Genomic DNA, 21,922 nt, shown 5'->3' on the forward strand with positions numbered 1-21,922 from the left:
TAGCAAGTGCCACCACCTAACTGTTTCTTATTCCTCTGAGAATTTGTACCATGTGTTTAGATTGCCTGCTAATTCTCCACTAGTCCCCAAACACCCAACTCTGTCCTCCCCTTTTAAACATTATCCATCAGCTCCAATTTGTACTGCCCATATATCCTTTTGATATTGCTTTTCACTGAGCTCTACATTTTTCTCTGCTCCCCTCTCTGCCTCTCCCCTCCGCCTTCAAACCTCCCCCACAGTCCCCATGCTCCCAATTTTCTCAGGAGGTCTTGTCTTTTTCTACTTTCTACCTCCCATGTGGATTAGATCTATGTGAGTCGCTCTTAGTGTCCCTCATTGTATTCGTGAATATGTGGTCTTCCCACTGGACATGGTGAACACACCAGAGGCTACAATCTTAAAGCAAGCTCTCTCGGCAGCTATCAATTGCCAGTAGCTCTTAGCTAGTGGTATGGTGGGATTTTGCGCCCCCCTCCCATCCCATGCTGGATTTGGTCAGACTTGAGCATGCTCCACTCAGCAACAGCAGACAGCTGGAAAGCTGACAGCATCAGGAGCTCCGACTATAAACCATGAGAGTACAATTTGCTTTGGGATCCTATACTTCCCCTAAGAAGGTTGAGGAGAGCACACTGATGTAGGGAATTAAGAGGGTCAATGTAAATGTCACAGTCAAGGTCAGACTTGGACCTCAGATGATTGACAGGTCTCCATGTAAGCGTGACCAAGGAGCTGAGCAGTTTGTCAGCCTGCATGAGGGATGACTTGGTTTGTCACATCCTGGCCACAGCAACACACATTGTCTACTGGGTGATGCATTTCAGTCTACACGCTGGATTCCAGAACACCACTGTCACCCACAATGTCCCTCTGAATCCCTTGGTTCCAAAGACCTGAGAGTGCTTCAATCTCTTCTGTGAAATGGTCTCATACTGGCTTATAGCCAGCCCTACAGTTCCTCTGTAGACCCTCCGTCATTTCTAGATAACCCATAATTCCAAGTATGGGGCAGTTGCTATATATTCTTGTTTAAGGAATAATGACAAGAAAGTTCTACAAAGGGATGGCACCTGAGGCAGGGTGTGAAGCTTTTGTGAGGTGTGCACACATGAGACTTGGGACAATTCTTAGCAAGCATACACTCATGGTTTGCTTTGAGGAAATTTCTAAAATATTTTCAAGTATGTGGTGTGCTATGGAACAATCCTTACACTATGAATATGCATTGCTCTCACTGGCTAGTAAAAAGCTGACAGGCCAGTAGTGGGGCAGGAATTTAGGCAGGAAAGACAAAATGAGAATTACAGGAAGAAGAAAGGCAGAGTCAGGAGAGACACATTTCAGCTGCCTAGGAAGCAGAGGACAGGTAAAGCAACAAGCCATGTGGCAATACATAAATAGAAATAGGTTAATTTAAATGTAAGAGCTAGTTAGTAATAAGCCTGAGCCACTGATCAAGGATTTGTAATTAACATAAGTCTCTATGTGTTTATCTGGAACCAGGCAGTTGGGAAAGAGAAACGTCCACTTACAGTTGTGTGTGTGTGTGTGTGTGTGTGTGTAAAAGGGCTCAAGGTTGAAATCCAGTATCTTCCTCTTTTGCTCCCCACTGTATTTGTAGAGATAGAGTTCCCACACCACTGACTGATTTAAAGTTGCGCTTACCAACCAGCAAACCCCAGTGTCCCTCTTATCTCTGTCTTATCTGTCAGTGCTAGAAATACAAATATACATCATGTCTTTTTTTTTTAATGTAGGTACTGGGGATCAAACTCAGGTCCCCACACTTGTGACATTTCCCCAACCCTTGGTTTTTAACGATCAGTTTGCAGATCTGAAGATGAGGCACCCACAATTGTGGACAGCCTGCTAACTATTCCTCACTACTCAATAAATGTGTTTGTGAAAGATTTCAACTTCGGCATGTTCACATCTGGTGTAATTTCTTCTCTCAGATGTTTTCCCCAAATCCTTTGCTTATTCTGTAGCTGGAAGTCCTCTTTTCTCTCCCATTGTTCACACTAAAAATCTGTGTCACCTGGTGTCTTTCATTCTGTTGTAATCACGTTGGATCCATCAGTGACCATGCAGAATTTGGATCTATCCTCCACCTCAAATGCACGTTCCTGGCCCATACTGCCACCCTCCTCCCTGTGACTCAACCTCCTCACTGTGTGACCTCTTCTGTTCTCAGCCCTGGACTCACCAACATCCTTGCCTGTTTAAACCCAGTTCAGGTTGTGTGGCTTCTCTGTCCAAAATCATCTGTCAAGCTCTTCCAAGCTTAGAAAAGAAGCCCAGACCCTCACACACCAAGTCCTGGCCTACCATGCCTGCTAGGAAAAGGCCTTCTAGCATGGGGCATCTTCTGCAATCAGAACGCCTGCTCTGCTTCCTCCAGCTGGGCAGGAGCACCCTTGACCTTTGTTCTGTCTATACTCAGTGCTTATGCTGTATACACCTGTACCCCAACACTCTATTGTCTCCTACCCTTCCCTGCCTACATCCTTAAACATTGCAAATATAAAATCTAGTCATATCTGCCTGCCAATAAGTTCAGTTATTATACTTCCCCAAAAGCACTGTACTGAAACGTTACATGTGATAAGTTTCCTCTGGAAAGCCTTACACTGGAACTGAATTTTGTACTGCATTATACATGCTTCATAAAAATCCACAAACACAAGACAGCCTGTCTAAATCCTTTTCTGAGATCATGCTTATTGGCATGATCGCAGAATATTATTCTTTGGGGCCTAAGATATTTGGAGTTGATTTACGGCAATTAACAGGATCAACAATAGCACATCAACTTATGCTGTTCCACCAAGCTTTAAGACTCAAAGTTAATTATTCAATTGTACCTTGTAGTGATATTTCATTTGTATTTTAATAAATAAAACTTGCCTGAAGATCAGAGACTAAAACAGCCACACTGATCAGCCTTACAGACCAGGCTGTGGTGACACACACCTTTAATCCCAGTAGCCACACTAGTTTGCCATAGAAACCAGGTGGTAGTGGTGCATGCCTTTAATCCCAGTAGTAGAAAGAAATATAAGATGGGAGGAGACAAGCTTCAGACGCAGTCTCATTCTGAGATTCCTGGAGGCAGGATCGCCATTTCAGACTGAGGTAGAGGTAAGAGCCAGTGATGGCTGCTTTACTTTTCTGACCTTCAAGTTGAACCCCAATATGTCTCTGGGTTTTTATTAATCAAACTACAGTCCCTTGCTTAAATTTATGTCTTCCAAATTTAGTATCAAAATATTTGCATCAATTTATATCTAAATGGTCATGTTTCCATCAGGTGTTCTTGAAGGAACAAATCTTAATAGCACACCAATGGGAAGGGCAGACACAAGTTCATTTGTTGTATCCTTCATTATAACCAGTCTTTAGGATTTAACTACAGAATGGGTAATTTGTAGCTAACTACATTTTAAGGTATATTAAATATTTTCAAATGTAGCTTAGAGATTTCTGGGGAATCTGCGCACATGCAAGGAGATCACAAAAAGAAAGCTTCTTTCATTACAATGCAGAGATATTACCTGCCTGTGTCTCTGTGTGGGCATTCGCATTGCTGCTGTCTGTCACAGGGTAGTGGAGGAGACCCTGGGGCCTCAGCATCAACTATGATAGGGCACTGGAGCGCAACAATGATCATCAAGGGTTTCCCACTATGCACCGAAAGTTTTGTTTCTGGGTCTCATTTGGTTTTATTTGATTGCTTGATGGGAAAAAAAATGGCCAGAGACCTAAGCAGTGTGAGAGGACAGTTATCTACAAGGAAAGCACTGTGGCCTGTGGGAGTTCAAGCCACTAGCTGCTTTGCTCATGAAATTCCAACCGTTTTCTGCTAGAATGGCTCCCTAAAATGCTAGCCAGGCAGACTTGTGTATTTGGTAGACTCTGTTGGAGGAGAGAGGTGGGAGGTTGATGATGTCACAAATAACAAAACCCAAGTCTCAGTGCCTTTGAGTTTGTGTGATAGTAGTAACTTGATATTTTGATGTTGTGCAACAAATTGTGTTAATATTCAAAAGAGCCTCTAATCTCAGCAAGCCAGTCGTCTGCAAATGCTGATCCAATCAGGAGATGGCGTGTGGGTGAAACACTCATCCAAGGGCGTGATGTATCTTAAGAGAGCGAACTGAAAACACTCAATGATGTGGCACCCATATCTCCATGGCAACATACACTTATACCACACTGCAGAGGTTTAATTTTCTGCACAGTCATGCACACGCTCAGGTGCTTTACGGCTTATATGTTCTGTCTTTTGTGCTTGTCTGATGACGGCCTCTCCTGCAGGGAAAAGCCCCTCAAAGGAAAGCTCATGTTTCAGTCACAATCGCGTCGCTGCTCAGGGAAGGGGCCCAGCAATGCTCCCTGAGTGAGGAAGGATTGCACAATCCCAGAAGAGGGCCTTGCTTTCATTTAGTACCACTTGGTTTTATTAAGGATTTGCAATTGTTTTAGAAAAAATAAAATGGGAGCAGGGAAGTATATATCTTATTTAAGGGAGCCATTTGAGGATTGGCAAGAGACTGGACTCTAGAGGGGTTCCCAGGTGTCCAGGGAGATGTCCCCAGCTTGTTCCTTGAGCAACTGAGGAGAGGAAGCCTGAACTGGCCCTATCCTATAGCCACATTGATGAATATCTTGCATATCACCTTAGAACCTTCATCTGGCGATGGATGGAGATAGAGACCGAGACTCACACTGGAGCGCTGGACTGAGCTCCCAAGGTCCAAATGAGGAGCAGAAGGAGAGAGAACATGAGCAAGGAAGTCAGGGCCGCCAGGGGTGCACCCACCCACTGTGACGGTGAGGCCAATCTAATGGGAACTCTCCAAGGCCAGCTGGTCTGGGGCTGATGGAGCATGTGATCAAACCAGACTCTCTGAATGTGGCTGATGTGGAGGGCTGACTGAGAAGCCAAAAACAATGGCACTGGGTTTTGATTCTACTCTATGTACTGGCTTGTGGGAGCCTAGTCTATTTGGATCCTCACCTTCCTAGACCTGGATGGAGTGGGGAGGACCTTGGACTTCCCACAGGGCAGGGAACCCTGACTGCTCTTTGGACTGGAGAGGGAGGGGGACGAGGAATGGGGGGAAGGGAGGAGGTGAAAATTTGTAACAACAACAACAACAACAATAATAATAAAAGAAAAAATAAAGCATGAAACAATTTAATAAAGATTAAAAATACTTAAGTACAAGTGTCTAATATACAACATATACCATATTTTTATAATGGACCATTTTGTGTGAGTGCATGTGTTTATAGATGTTTCTTAGAATAAAAGTAAATCTAATATGCTTTGAATAAAAGGAGTTTTGGAACATCCATATGAAATCTACATATTTGTGCCACTGGAAGACCCTCGGTGATCACTGCTGTGCTCCAGTGCTCTGCCATACTTGATGCTGAGGCCCCAGGGTCTCATCCACTGTCCTGAAACAGCAGCCGTGCCCACACAGAGAGACAGGCAGGTAATATCTCCTAGTACCTGGGAGAAGTCTGAGAGTTCAGGGAGGCAGCTCAGCATGGCTGGAGAGGGCTCATACCATATGCAAGCTGTTTTAAAATACATCAGGACCTTCCCCATGGTGTATTGCATGGAAGGCATTTACATTGATGCAAAACCTTCATTTTATGTTTGGCTGGGGTGACTGACTTGGGAAGAAAAGGAGTGGCTCCCTCAAGCATCTGCTGTGTGTCCTTGGTGGATCTGACACTTCATTGCTTGTTGTGGGCAGAGGACTTTGAGATGGTATTGCAAAAACTTCAGAGATTATCCTGACTGTTGGAGCCATGTATATGACATGATGTAATGGCCAATTTAATTGGAAAGACTGTCTGGGGAGCTGTTAGCCATGGGTTCCCACATGAGCCATAGGGATGCTTGGCCCTTCTCCTTTGCCCACTCAAGATGAGTCTTTGCTCACCATAAAAGAGTCTTTTGCTATTGGGATCTACAGAGCTTGCTGATGGTATCTTCTGAGAAGAAAGATACATGTTCTAAAATTGATCTGATAGAAAACTAGAAAGCCAAGTCAATAATATGTCTCCTGGAAACGTTAAAGCCACAAACTCACCTTCAGAGAAAATGGCACCAAGTTCAACTCCTGTGAGGATCCAGGCTCATACAGACAACATTTAACACACCTCCCATCTATCAGTCTTCATGACTCCCAACTCTACCCAGATTCTGAGATGGTCCCATCCCAAGAGCCGGTCTCATTGCAAAGCCAGACTCGGAAAGGAGCTGCATGGACAGGTTGGGGGCGGGGTTACCTTTCACGGTCACGTGGACACTCTGGCTCGTGGAGAGCTGTGGCTGTACCAGCACATTACAGGTGTACTCCCCCTCGTCCACTTCTTTCTGGACATCTGAGAGTTTCAGAGTCCCGTTGTTCTCAAATGCCACCTGGCGGTGGTTGAAAGGAAGCAGATTAGCGTTCTTGTACCACTTGATGGAGTAATAAGGGTAGCCAATCACGCGGCAGTGGATGTATGTGTCCCGCCCTGCTATTGCAGTGATGTTTTTCATCGGTCTGATGCTTGCAGGCCCTGGAGAGACACAAGGAAACTCTTGAAAATAATTTAAGGGCACATGTCATGGAAGGAAATGGGTACACCTTTCCTTTGGTGAAAACCAATTATTTTTATGTAAGCACACCTTTTTTTTTTTTGTCTTAGTTTCTTGGCATTTGGCATTTTCTACTAAGAAGATGTTTTTTTCCTTTTACAATTCTCAAAATGAGTCAATGAATGCTAAAATATTTTCATCAGCTACTTCTATGAAAATATTTTGAATTACAAGATAAAAGACAGTTTAACTAACAAAAGGTAACTAGTCCACACTTCACGGCCAGCTCTTCTGGTGAGAACGCTGACAGCGATCGATCGACTCTGTCAGGTGGATCATGAAGATGGAGGTTATGCGCTGCGCTGTGGATGTGAGTTAGGTACTGTGGATGGAAGGCTTACCATGGATGTCATGAGACAGGAGAAAAGGAAAGAGGAAAGGGCATGCAGAGCATAAACCAGAAAAGGAAAGATCAAGTAGATAGGTGGAAGAGGATAGAAAGTAGACAAGCTGACTACAGAGACCAAAATGCCATTTTCAACACCGGCCGACCAGCGCCATTCCTGAGGAGGGGGCAGGGAGAAGGAGGGACGGCTCCTTCATCCGCATCGCAAGGCTCAGCCCGGAGCATGCAGCACCCATCCCCGCTACAATGAGTCGTGTGTGTTTGTTCGAGGAGCTGATTTGACAAGCACCTCTTACGTTTATTCGAGCCTGGTACAGGACGACTCCGGCTGAGTTGTTGGCGGTGCAGCGGTAGACGCCCCCGTCCCGGACCTGGGAGCTGGAGATGTTCAGGTAGCTGACCACGTTCCCCTCAGATGTGATCATTTGGCTGATGCGGTGGCCGCTGCCCTTGAGGATGGGGTCATCGTCCAGGGTCCAGGTGACGGTGGGCAAGGGCGTTCCCTTCACATTGCACACGAGGGACACTGGCTCTGCAGGGCTCACCACTTTCTCGCTAAAGGCAGAAATGATTTTGGGAGTTCCGTCTGCAAGGAGACAAAACAAGAAAGGAAGTGGCGCATACATATGGCAAACTGCTACCAAGTAAATTGTTTATTGCTTGGGAGAAAGATGAGTGGTTGGTCAGTACCTTCCCAATGGGCCCTGCTCTAGGGGAACTTCAGCTTCCACGGGACCTGTGTACATGTACTAGTGTACATACAATGTACCTAATACCTGCACGTGTGTGTCTCTAAAACACTTTCTTCCAGGTGGTTCCCTTTATACTTTTGTCTTTAGCATTTCTGTGTTCTGTCTTAAAATCAGGACACAATTCTATATTCCTTTATGATTTAAAATTATACATTCAAGTTTAAAATGTATATCAAACATTGTTGAGTTCCTTACTCACTTTAAGATACACTTATTCACATGGATGTTGCTAGTTGTTGACAATATTTCCTTTACCTGTTGACTATCCTGTATTCTTGTGAAGTTCAATTGATTACCCGTGGGTAGACACATCTCGAGATCACATGCTCCACAGTGGGGCTTCAAAACCAGAAGGGAGGAATCCTCCAGCATGGCTCTCTTTCCAAGCTTGTGCAGCTTTTAGTCCTTCAACCTCTTATGTTTACATTGTACATCAACTTATTATAAGACCCTCAATTTTCCATATCAATTTTAAATTCATTAGATAGAAGAGAGAGAAAGAGAGAGAGAGAAAGATCTCACTATGTAGCCAAGGCCGTCCAAAACTCATGATCTTCCTGCCTCAGCCTCTCAAGTGCTGGTTTATCTGATATGTTCATTCTTTATAGACTTTATGTTTTGCTTTAAATCACCAAATATATTTCAATTAATGGAATGGCATTCCTTGTCCACTAATCCTAACACATTGGGTATCCCTAAGTCTTTTTCTATTGTTTGCTTTTGTTTGTCAACTGGTGTTGCTTTCTTTCTAACATCTCCAGTGTTTTTACGCTGTAGAATTAGATTCCCATCCACAATGTGGTACATGTGTTTACCAAGTTTCCTAAGGTGGGTTATGTAATGATTTGGGGGTTTTCCTCTGATATTTTTCCTTCTTGTGCTCTCTGCCCCACTCCTCCATGTGTGGGTGCCTAGTCCCTCTTAGCTCTGTAGGGCTTCAGCACTTTGCTTTCCTTCTAGTTTCAGCACCACTGGACTGAGTGGTGTCCTTAAAAAAAATATTGAGTTGATTCAGCCATGATACTGTCCCTGTCCCTTCCTCCCAGCGACCAGTCCATCATTCCGTTTGTTCTGGAGTCTTCTCACTTTTCTCCATGTTGTTTGCCCATCCTAAGTGCCGTTTTCATGGACACAAAAGCTGGCTTTATAGTTGCTACTTCTTCACTCCTAGAACGTAAACCGCTTATCTCTTATTTTTGTTGTGTTTCCTGGTTATTCTGGTTCAACAACAAACCCACCATTACAGGTTCAGGGATTTCAGCCTCCTGGCGAAGGCTCCATTCACAGTCATGGGGAGTCCACTGTATGCTGAGATTATTATAACTTTCTCTTAATCTACTTCTTACAGTGGGAACCATGGGAGCTCCCGAGAGAATGCTGTCAAGCGCTCTCAGGTTCTAGATATGCATTCTTTCTTTTGTGACATTAGCACTATCGCCTTTTCGAAAAGAGGAAAATGAAATGAACCTTCTCATCCTCAAAGGAAACTGACACAAGATAAATAAGTTGAGAGTCTCTGAGCCCCACACCCACCTTCTATTAGAGTGACTGCCTTTGTGAAGATGAAGGCAGACATAATTTTCCCAGTGGAACCCGAGAGTCTTTGTACTCTGCTTAGCTGTCACTCTGATAACGGGAACCCTATTGATATCATTGTGGATGATCAATATGCTCTTTAGGTTTTCTCAGTTACTTGAGACAGTTACCAAGGTAACAGGTCCTGGACAGATAATCTCTTCTTTTTCCTTATCAGAGAAGCTAAAAATAGTGACTTTGGGAGGACCGGGGTGCATCCTGACTGGCAGTTCTAACTCCAAGCAAATTGATTACATTTTGCTCTTAATTATTATGCGTGAAGTGTGTCAGGCATTTAACACAGGGCTGTGCCTTCAAGTCATTTCACCTCTGCATCATAAACCTCTTTATCGGCGGTGATGCTCGGATCATCATTGCTAAGCTTGCTGATTCCTACAAAGTAGCTAAGGTTAAAGGCACAATAATGGAACCCTTCTCTCAGCATCAGACAGATTTAAACTTACTCACATGTGATAATGGGTTTTACTTATTCTATCCTTGGGCTATAGAAAAATAATTTCATCACTTTCACCAATTGATAATGGATGGATTTTAAATGATAGCTAATGATACAATTCCCATCAAGACACACAAGTACATAGACAGGAGCCGTTTCAATTATGAGGTGATAAATATATACCATGCTTAAATGTCACCTGTCACAGCTCCATTCCCTGGATGATGGATGAGCTTGAAGAACTCAGTAACCAATTAAGAAAAGCAAACAGAGCCCATGTTATTCTACCCCAAGGCAATTCCTCACAACTAAATCTGGGGACGTATTGACCAGGCTACAGACAATGCCACCAACCAGAGGTTATATTTTCAAACAAACATCCTACTGAAATTGAGGTTATTACTGACATTAACTTTCTCTCAAGTGTGGGATAGTCCTGTCCATGCTTCACAGCTCAGGGAAGATTTGTCTGTATCTGGAAACAAGTGTGTGTGTGTGTGTGTGTAGTCACAACTTGGAGGAGGAACTGTTGGAATCAAAAGTGTTGAGGCCAGAAATGCCCCTAAACACTACACAATGTACTGATCAGGTAGACCCTAAACAAACATGCTATTTATGCATCCCCCAAACCCCAAACAAGGTGTTACTAAAACCATGCATCTGAAGGATAACAAATTGGGCAACAGTTGACCCAAGGCTCTAGTTTCAAATGTTGATTTTTTGGCAAGTAACTTCAAACATTGAGTGGGAAGCATTCATCTTCCAGGTCACGTTTCTCATTCAACACTGTGCCATCTCCCTTATCAGAACACTGTCTCTCCCTTGCTCAATCTAGTGAGCTCAGAGTTAATAGAAGGAAAGAAAGGTAGTGTGGCTGGTCTTCCCCTACGAGTGGTGTTGCACGACCCTCTCCCCACTCCACGCTCCACTGGCTTCTGTTTGGGGTGCACCCTCCAATGCTGCCCACTGACCTTCAAGGACCACCTGGACATAGTCTTGAGCAGACAGCTTGTCATTGCGCACAAAGCACTGGTAGGCACCCCCGTCACTCTTGACCATGTGATCCATTATAAGGTTTGCGTGGTTCAGCCCTGTGATCCTCACGTTTTTCCCAGGATTGAGGATTTCACCATTTCGGTACCAGGAGAGTTCCTGGTCCTCATTTCCCGTCACGCTGCAGGACAAGGAGACCTGGCTGCCCACACTGCTTTTAACCTTCCTGGGACTGATGGTGGCTTTCAGAGGCTCTGGGGAGTAGGAGAGGGAGAAAGAAAGAATAAAACATCACTGGGTGTCGACATTACTTAATAACACTCTGGGCTCTGGCTGAGACCAAGGCGTAACTGCCAGGGACTTCATCAGTTATTTGGGGGCACCCATGCAGTGTTACTTTGGGGACCACATGAGTGTTATTTGGGGCCCCACTCTGTTTGGATAGTCCTTTATATTTTTAATGGTCCTCTTTTTTCATATATACCAAGTAACACAGCATTGGTTACACTTCTTCCTCAGAGCACATGAGATAGTTTTGATCCACACATACTAAGAGATGCAATATGCTACTTAAACACAGGTTCATGAGTATGAAAATATGAAGCCTGCTGGCTTTGTTCCAAGGGAACACTGATGGCTTTACCTTAGTCCACTCCCACATTTGGGCCAATAACACATGGCTAACAAGAAAAGGACTGGGTTCAGACATGTGACCACAGTGCTTTGCTTTAATGTATGGCTCACTCACTGGAACCAGGATGGAATTCCAGTCTTTGAAATCCCAGCTTCCAGTTCCACAAGCTTAACTCAAGAAAATCCAGACAGCATTTTAACAGGTGCCAAGGTCTGCACTCACAGGTTAGACAGGTGAGCAGCTATTCCGTGGTATAATAAGTGCATGCCAAAAACAACTGGATATGCCTCATAAGCTGTCACTCCATAAAATTTTGTTGTCTTCATTGCCAGAAGAAGAAATAGTTACTTATAGAGTTGACATCTTTTAACCAAATTCACTGGAAATACGATTAGAGCCAATAAGCTTCATCTACCTGTCCCTAGTATTCCCAACGTTCACTCTTTTAGAGTACAAACCTTCAGCTATCAGAGTGTGTGGATTGACCAAGCCAACAGAATAAGTGTTACAGCCAGAGTGACAAAACTGATGTTCAACAAGGACCAGGAAATCCTCATATGGCAAGGATGGCTGGTTCTGGGTCCAGAGAGCAGAAAGGGGGTTTCAGAGTGCAAGGAGCACAGGTAAGGCAGTGTCTGTTTCAGTCTGGATACAGCAGAAATTCTTGGAAGTATAAAAGTGGGAGGCAAACTGCAAACAGGTTTATAAAGGGGCCTCAAGATTCTAAAACAATTTTAATGTGTATGGATATTTTACTTGCATGTATGTCAGTGTATCACACGCATACATAGTGTCCGTGAGGTCAGACAAGGGTGCTAGATCCCCTGGAACTGGAATTACTGATGGCTGTGTGAGCTGTCATGTGTACTTGAAATCGAGCCCAGGGCTTTGGAAAGACTTGCTAGTGCCCATAACTGTTGAGCTATTGCCCTAACTCATGGAATAATGTAATCCCAGATATTCAGGAGGCCATGGAAATATGATCACAAATTTAAGGCTAGCCTGATCAATTTAGTGAAATCCTGCCTCAAAAAAATAATATTTAATAGCAAGTTTGGGAGCACAGTTCACTGGAAAAAGCCTAAGTTCAAACTCTAGTACTACAAACAAATAAAGAACTATTGAAGACGGTTAACTAAGTAGATGGCACCATCAAATATCTTCAGGAGAAGATTTGACGATTCACATGATGGTGGACACTGGGTGGAGGAAGGCAGTCACCAAGGAGGCATTAAAAAGCCTCATAGAGGTACAGACCACAGCGGAGAAGAATCAGTGTCCATGACTTGACCTGGCTTAGACAATGAAATGAAGCCTTGAGAAGACACAAGCCTAGAAGTTTTTCCACGGGAACAAGAGGGGAAGATGTTCCTAACAAGGAGGTCTGTTTGGGAAGCAGAGTTTGTGGTGACTCCATTCTGGCCTTGTTCAACTTTCCGTTGAAATGCCAAGCACCTTGCATAAAGCTTATATTGCTATCTGTCACCTAAGAAGAAGTCAGCTCTACTTATGGACCTGGAACCCAATAGAATGCCTGTTCTTCCATCAAGAGCAGAGGGTCAGGAGGGAAGATGTGATATTCTGCGGGTTGAGTGAGACTTCCAGAGGAAGAAGAGCATGGTGAGAAGGTCCAAAGGACTTCTCTGGATGTGGCACAGGATTGCAATTATAAAAGCCAACCACACCCTCCCTTGACTGTTTTCAGAATTGGTCATTGTGAACGACAGCTAGATGGTATTTTCTTGGGAAGGCAGCTATCTAGTGGCCTCATGAAAACTTTAAGGTGTGGCCATCGGAAAATTCTGAGTTCAAAACCAGGCTGTGCAACCATGTGGGCAACCTTCCATCTGCCAGACACAGGGTACCATGGATGTAGGTCAGATGCTGTGAGGTCAGAAGGAGGCTGTGGGGAAGGATAAAGATTAGTTTCCTCCTGACACCAACTGTGAGGCTAACGCCACCTCTTCCAGTTACCGTCCAACTTACGTTTCACGTACAGGCGGCCTATCACCTTGGCAGTGCCGTATCGGTTGGATACTTCACACACGTAGCTGCCTGAGTCCGAGGGGCGGCTGTTCTCGATGAGCAGCCCCGTCACTGTCTTCTGGAACCTCCCAGAAAGTTCCAGGGGCATGTTGTCCTTCAGCCAGCGGTAGTCCGGCTCGGGGTGCCCAAGCGCTTTGCAGGGCAGCTCCACACGCTGCCCCGCCATGGCTTTGCGGTGGTCAAACCCATCCAGGATGGATGGGGCTGAGTTCGCTGGGTCTGCAGAAGAAAAACGTAACTGTCAACGGCCAAGGGCAGGGAGTATGCGTGGCTCCTGAGGACCACATGTGGGTGTTCACACAGCGTTCCTGCACCTCCTGCCTACAGCGGCCACGGATCTCTAAAACAGACAGATCTGTTCTGTTCATAACTCAGGAAAGTCTGAACCCTGGCCAGAGCTCTGCCTGCTGATTCTTGCTTTGTAGAAATACCTGGAGTTAGCGTGCTCTGGCAGGAGTTGCCAGCTCACCCAAGAAAGGTTATGGTAGTCACTTTGTTTTAGTTTCCAGATTAGTAAATTTGAGGATGTTTCCATACTAGATCAGAGTACACTCCACAGCTACACTTTCTTGCTTCCCAAGAAGCCATCAGCATCTTATGGTAATGGAACAATCACTCAGCTCCTCTCAATAATAGCAAAGAGAGCTGACAAATTAGCAAAATTCATTTCATAGGATAAAGGGGTTTATTATAACATTTCTTTATTCATTTTAGATGCTTTAGACTTGTTTACTTTGGGTTAGCAGTATCAACTGTACATACTATGGGGGTTTGATAACATATTTCAATACACGCATGCAGTTGGTACTGACCAAATCCAAGGCCCTTTCCATCTTCTAGATAGCACTAGTCTATGTTCAGCTTGATTTTCTGTCTAAGGGCCACATATGGGTGGGAACCTGAGGAACTTGTCTATCTCTGCCTGCCCTGTTTTACTTAGCTTCACAGCCCCACTTTTGTCCATGGGGCTAAAAATAATGGGATTTCATCTCTCTCCATAGCTTAAGAACAAACAATGTGCTGTGTGGTCAAAGTTCCAGTAGAAAGCACCTAGGCAGACTACACATGGATGTGGGATGATGATGCTCGAGTTGCAATGAGTCTCCACGGTGTCAGGGATGCCAGGAAGGTGGGAGTTCTTTCTAGTGAAGCTGCAGGTGCTGGATTGAACTGGCCCTAGGAGGAGGTCGTGCTTAATGCAGGAGGCTATGACACCAGAGTTGTGCAAGACTGAGCTCTCACTGTGATACCATCTGTGCCCTGGATACAGGCCATGGAACCACAGCGTTTGGTGTTTGCCATACTGGAATTTAGAGGTTTTTGGTCCAGTCTTTCATTGCTAATCCCTGTCTTTCCCTTTTGAGGTAAAATACTTAGAGGCTCACAGTTAAGAGAGCTTTCCAAGCTTTTCTTTAAAATGTTGATATAAATCTCTAAGCTCTCATGACTCCTTTACCTGAAAAAAGTAGGGCCGACACCATGTCCTGCTGCCCACCTAAGGAGCAGCCATGGACACCGTCCACAGCATCCTCTGAGTGCCAAGGTGACTGACCTGAAAAGAACACTTCCCTAGCTTTGTCCCAGCAGGGCTTTTGTGTCTAGTACAGCTGGAAGCAGACTGGGATTGGCTTTATCTCTCAAAGAGAAGCAAAACATACAAATATAGTAAGACAAGGGCATGGAGCATGCTTCCAAAACTGAAAATCATTTCGGTCAAAAGAATGTATAATCAGAAAAAAAAAAAAAGAATGTATAATCAGAAAAAAAAAAAAAGAATGTATAATCAGGATGGAGGGGGGAGGACTTTGGACTTTCCACAGGGCAGGGATCCCTGACTGCCCTTCAGACGGGAGAGGGAGGGGAAGAGAGCTGGGGGTAGGGGGAGAGGAGAGGGAGGAGGGGGAGGGAAAAGGGAGATGGGGAGGGGAATGGGAGGCGGGGAGGAGGCGGAAATTTTTTTTTCAATAAAAAATATTACAAAAAAAGAATGTATAATCTTCCCTACTACAAAATGAGTTGAAATATTTGTGTTTGTATTGCTATATGGACGCTGGCTTAAAAGACATGATCTATAAAACATAGTGAGGCAAAAGCTAAAGGTTCCCACTGAGTCACAAATTCTTCCGTTTTGGATGAGACATCAAAAACTGACTGAGGGGCAGTACAAAGACATATGCTTCCCCGAGACCGCGCTCTCACCTGATACGAACAGTCTCGCGCTGTTACTTTGTCTCGTCTCCCCTGTGTATCTGTGCCGCGTGATACAGCGGTAGTTGTACAGCCCGTCTTCGTTCTGTACATCTTTAATATACAAGGCTCCCGTGGATGTGATGAGAAATCTAGATCCTGAAACAGACAGAAGCAATGACTTTGGGAAAACAGGGTAGGAACAGACCCATAACAACTCAGCATTAAACCTGTAGATTAGTGTGTCTCTCCACCCTCAACAGAAAAGCTTCATTACACAGTAGACATGGGTAACATAGCAGCACACAGCTGGTCTAGGTACAGAGAACGAGACTTCAGAATGTTCATCCCTAAATGAAACACACATTCCTTACCCCACCCCGGCTGCTCAGGGATCTTGCAGAAGAGGGGGCAGAGAGACATCCTCTAAGAGCCAAAGGCAGTGGACGACTACAAGCATGATCACCAGGTCAAAGTTCAACTCTGTGTATTTAGTGTTTGAGGGTGTCTGGTTCTTCTTCAGCTAGTTGAAATAACAAATCTAAAAACCGACAGTTCCTGTTTTCATCTCAGGAAGGAGGATTTGTGCTCGGCTCTCCCGCTCCACATCCTGGATGTGGTCTCTTTCCCATTTGTGTGAGCAGATTGCAAAAACAGTCAGACTGACTCTGACATCAAATACCAGAGCTTTCAGGAAAGTGAGATTTCTTTCCTTTTGAAAATACAGATTCCATAGCCAGGCGGTGGTGGTGCACGTGTTTAATCCCAGCATTCCAGTGATAGAGGCAGGCGGATCATTGTGAGTTTGAGGCCAGTCTGGTCTACGGAGCTAGTTCCAGCACAGGCTCCAAAGCTACACAGAGAACCCCTGACTTGAAAGACAAAAACAAAAACAAAGAAAGTACAGAATCCTAAATTCATAGTATAAAAATATAAAGTTCTAAAAGGTTCTAAACACATCACACTGTTCATTAAATATAGCAAAATAAAATAAAGAGAATAAAACTAAAGATACTTGCTTTCCTGTCATTAGTTAAACAAGTAAAGTATAGACATTGCCCTTGGCATAAAGTCCCTGTCATCTGCTGGAGGGTGGCCCAGGCCACTTTTGTCACTGCTGGGGTTGTCTGTGGAAGATTTCTGCATGGGATCTGATTCCACCTGAACGGTAACGTGATTTGTCTCTGGAAAAAGACTAGAATGCAAAAATATCTTCTTTTATTTCGGTCTGTCTGAGTTCAGCTGAAAGCTTCTGTGGTTTACTGTTGTAGGATTATCAGGTCTTGTCTGTGTGCGTGTGTGTTCATATCTGTGCAGGTATATGTGCATTCCAGTATCTGTGCACATTTATATCTGCAGGTGCACATTCATCTTCGTATCTGTGTCCACTCGGATGTGTGGCAATTGTACACACATCTTCAAATCTGTGCACATTCATGTGTGTGACAGGTATATATATATGTTCGTGTTCATGTCTGTGCAGGTGTACACACATCTTCATATCTGTGCACATTCACATGCGTGACAGGTGTACATGTATCTCCATGTCTGTTCATGTTCATGTCTGTGCAGGTGTACACACATCTTCATGTCTGTGCAATTCATGTGTGTGGCAGGTGTACTAAAATCTTCCTGTCTGTGCATGTTCATGTCTGTGCAGGTGTACACACATCTTCATATCTGTGCAATTCATGTGTGTGGTAGGTGTACAAGCATCTTCCTGTCTGTGCATGTTCATGTGTGTGCCTGCATAAGTGAGTTCGCATGTATCTGGAGGCTGGATAGTATTGTCATTCTTAAGAGATGTGATGACTAATCTTGAATATCAAATTAAATTGATCTGGAATCAATCAAAAGCAAGGCACTCGGGATTTTCCTTATCAGATTATTTGAAATGGGAAGATACACAGTATCTTCTACCCAGATGAAAGGACACAGAATAAGGAAAGTTCCTGTTGTTCTCACTCGTTTTAGCAAGCTCATCTATCCTATTGTTGCTGTATCTGTTTGCTAATATTAGAAGAAGCTTCTTTGGGCTCAGGCCACTGTGAATGATGCCATCCCTTGACAGAGAGCCTAGGTTGTTTAAGAAAGGTAGAGGGTGAGTATGGGAGCAAGCTAGTAGGCAGCATTCCTTTGATTTTCTGTCCCAGGCTCCTGCCTTGACTTCCCTCCTTGACTTCCCTCCATAGACTGTAAGCTATAAGCTAGAATAAATGCTTTCTTCACCGAGTTGCTTTTGGTCATGGTATTTACTGCCACAGAAAACAAGCTAAAACAAGGGCTGTTTATTAAATATACACATTTTTTGATATTGTCTCTCATTAACTTGGAACTTACCAATTTAGCTAGACTGTCTGCCAGTAAGAATCTACCTGTCTCCATTTCTACATTGTTGGGATTATAAGCATATGTCACCACTCCTGGTTTCTTTGATCTGGGTTTGCAGGAATCAAATTCAGTGAGTTATTCTCACAAGGTATTTTACAGACTGAATGATCTTCCAGTTCCAGTTTCACTGATTTGAGGTCTCGTTTTTTTGTTTTTTGTTTTTGTTTTTTCCTGCTGCAGGTACTACTCTCTCATAACTCCTGTCTTATAAAAACCCCCAAATTATTCATAAGTGAGTTGCACTGATAAAATGGAAATAGCATAAATTCTTAGATAAAAGCAATTCAAAATCACAGACATGAAAAAGATAAATAAAGACAAATCCTGCTTTAGCATAACTTAAAATTACTGAAAGGAATTTAAATAATTAAGTAATATTTAAATTAATTTGGAGATTATCCTATCAAGTCATTCATTTTAAAATAGGAAAATATAATTAATGATAGGAACCTTAAAAAATTTTCCTTCAAGTTCTGTACTGTCTGGATAATTTTGTTTTATCTTTTCCTCAAAAGAAAGCAATGAGAAATCTTTTACCTCCCGGTGTAGGAGGACCTTCTGTATTCATGTTGCTTTCATTGGTTATTAAAGAAACTGCCTTGGCCTAGTTGATAGGGCAGAACTTAGGTAGGCAGAGTAGACAGAACTGAATGCTGGGAAGAAGGGCAGAGTGGCAGACGCCATGAAGCTCCTGCCTGAGACAGACACTGGTTAGAATCTTTCCCAGTAAGCCACGACCTCACGGTGTTACACAGATTGGTAGTAATGGGTTGAATTAAGATGTAAGAGTTGGTCAATGGGAAATTAGAGCTAATTGGCCAGACAGCAATTTAATTAATACAATTTCTGTGTGATTATTTCAGGTGTAAGCTAGTGGGCCAGCCCAGACAAACAAAGGGCCCTACTCCCTACTACAACCTTCTAGTATGTGTCTCATACTACGAGCATGTCTTATTAATATACACAGCGTGGAACAGAAACATGTTTTCTTTTTCAATATATTTTACATGGTTATATAATACTTCGGTAACCCCTTCTTTTGAAGTACAGTGACAGACAAGAAGGACCAAAAGGAAACATGTGCGGAGTCTGTCCTTTTCTGAGCATGGAACGTTTCCCTGACCACTGGCAGACCATCATCTGGGAAGGCCTACGTGGATGGCCATCTGTGATGGCTCTTTAGCAGCACAGGAGGGAACCCATGGAGGCAGTGCCCACGCTGTTCTGGTCCTGGGTACACTTGCTCTGCGCTGCTAACTTGGCACATGAAGAAGAAATCATAAGACATTATTTCAGAAGAACTGGAATCTTCTACTTTTGTGAAAACTTTCTGAGAAGTTCAGAGAATGGAGAAAGAGCTGACCTAGCCCATCTTCGATGGCCTCTCTTTTGTCATTGGCCACTGAATTCCATCTTGAAACTGATCGATGTTTTAAAACTGAAAACAAGGTAGAAGAATGGAGGCTTTTCATCATCAGAGAGCATGAAAGTCCATGGCTCCTGGGTCATCTCATCTCTAAGGTGTGCGGAACCCACTGTGGACAATAGAAATTGAGCAAAGCTCTTTGATGCACTGCCTCTATGGTGTTAAAGACCCCTCTATTGTCCCCTTGCTTTCTGCTGCATCCTACCAGCTGCTTTACACCACAGGATCTTGAGTCATGTGTAAAAGATGGCTTTTATCATACTTTTACATAGGTTATAACTTCTTTGAGATAAACAAAAATGCAAGCAGGGATTATTAGAGTCAATAAACTATGACCCCCCCCATATACACACACCTTGACTCTTGAGAAATGCCTAATAACACATTGCCCAAAGGCAAATTTTACAGTTATCATTATTTTTTGGTATATGATACAGGGAGAGGCTATAGAGTTTTAAATGGAAATAATGCTTAGCTACAGTTTGAAATTTTTGGCATGTCAGGCACTCAGCAAACCAGAGTCACCAGGATTATGGTGGTAAGTGGTTTATGACTTTGAGGTTGTCACTGTGAACATGGGTGATGGCTGGGCTGTATTATTCTGGCATCACAGGATGTCTGAGAAACATCCTTGGCTTCTCAACACATACTAAGTGGTCCCTGCATTTTTAAGTGTGTAATCCCCTGGGCCATTGCTTTTCTGTTTCTTGCTTCTCTATCTGACTGCTGTTACTGTTGCCTGGGTTACCGCTATCCCTGTCTTCACACTTGTGTGATGTGTTTTAGTGGCCAGAGTGAAGGAACAGGTGCATAGTTGAGACTCTAAATAGGCTGCAGGCGGTTCTTGGGCCAACCTGCAGCCACTTAATGTGAGCATTATTCTAGGGCCACTAAAATAAGTATGAGGCCAAGCCCTAGTCCAGTCGGCCTTCCTGAAGGCACCAAATGGGTAGGTGGAGCATTTCTATCTAGAGAAACAGGACTGTCTCAGAAAATGGACATTTGCATAGTGGTGACACTGCAGGACCCCTTAGGTTGAGGGTTCTACAGCCATGTGTCTCACTATTGTGGTGTAGAGGGGTGGAAAGACCACAGGACAATCCTTTCTGCAGCTAAGCCATGGTCCAGTTGCACAAAAGGCACAGATTAAAACAGCAGATGCTCAATGGCTCTGTTTTGTAGTACAGGTGGTAGAAAACTTCAGGTTTAACAGTGGAGCTGCAAAGCTGGTGTGTGTTGAGCTGATTATCAAATGCTCCTGTGCTGTGTATGTGTGAGCAGGTAACAGGGCCCAGGAACATGCTCATCCCTCAGGCTAGCAACCCTCTGAGCTCCAGGAATGCAAACTGGCATAAGATAAAGCCATATCATCAAAGGGCTTCTATCCTAAACAGCTTTAAGTCTTAGGATTTAAAACATAAAGAAAGGGAAGAAAGAAGTTGGAATTTATCCCCAAACCTGTATATATTCTTTGCATCAGTCTAAATTTTAACTGTATTCAGTAAGATACCTACTATTAATTGCTTTGCTCGCTCTACCTGGCTAATTTGATCAGTCTCTTATAAACGATCAAACTGAAGGATCTTTTCAATGGTATGAGTTGAACTAAGCTTCCTTATTTTGAGAGATTTCTCAGAATCACAGAAAAAATTCAGAGTCCAGAATCCAATGGAAATGAACACTAAACTGCCTTGTCACCTTCCTACTGTGTGATGCCATTCAAGACATCCAGCTCTCAAAACTTTGGTCTAATCTTCTAAGACTGATAGAAGATCAGTTCTACTATTGAGGGTTAGACAATGGCACAGATGTCGGTAGACACCTCAGTTTCCAGGTGAGAGCAGGTATCAATAAGGTATCCTGAGGGAACTATGAGAGAGTAAGCTTCAAACAGCTCATCACGAGAAGACCGTGCAATATGGAAGATATGTAAATGAGTGAGTTAATCATTTCACATTTATAAATCTATGCATACAGAAGATTACACCCCATAAATCTGTGCAATTATGATTTGCTACCTGAAATACTATTCATAAGAATAAACAAACAAATATGATGCTGAATAGCATGGGCATTCTGTTCCAGTAGGCATTGGCCAACATGTGTATCCATGTTGTCCCCATGAGCATTGGAACATGGATACAACATGTTACGACTCACTTTTTAAAATTTTTTTATTTAATGTATTTCTCTTGCCTTCATTCTTAGTAGCTCTTTGAGAGCTTTGAGTCTCATACACTATGACAGACCTTGCAAAACATGCTCATTGATGTAATACTGACACAAAACAACTTAGGAGTAACCAACCACTTTCTGATTAGGTTGAAGCCCAATTCCACAAGATAAAACCCAAACCTGATATCTTACCAGGGTTAAGGACATATGGCTAGATAGATCATGGGCCCTAGAAAGGACCTACCACTATTGCACTGCTAAATAGACATAATA

General features: G+C 43.5%; 1 protein-coding gene across 1 annotated transcript in view; it reads right to left on the bottom strand.

Annotated features, from left to right (window-relative positions):
- The window catches only part of Dscam (DS cell adhesion molecule), a 444,522-nt gene that overhangs the window by 226,471 nt on the left and 196,129 nt on the right, over positions 1-21,922 (bottom strand). Inside the window, exons 4-8 of the mRNA XM_050162107.1 lie at positions 15,670-15,816; positions 13,411-13,689; positions 10,769-11,044; positions 7,303-7,599; positions 6,313-6,588 (exon numbers count right to left, since the gene is read on the bottom strand). Of these exons, the coding sequence (XP_050018064.1) occupies positions 6,313-6,588; positions 7,303-7,599; positions 10,769-11,044; positions 13,411-13,689; positions 15,670-15,816 (1,275 nt within the window). The remainder of the gene's footprint in view (positions 1-6,312; positions 6,589-7,302; positions 7,600-10,768; positions 11,045-13,410; positions 13,690-15,669; positions 15,817-21,922) is intronic.

The sequence above is a fragment of the Alexandromys fortis genome, unplaced genomic scaffold, assembly GCF_014885135.2.
Source record: "Alexandromys fortis isolate MF-2015 unplaced genomic scaffold, M_Fortis_MF-2015_v1.1 scaffold_128, whole genome shotgun sequence".
In the NCBI taxonomy this organism is placed as follows: domain Eukaryota; kingdom Metazoa; phylum Chordata; class Mammalia; order Rodentia; family Cricetidae; genus Alexandromys; species Alexandromys fortis.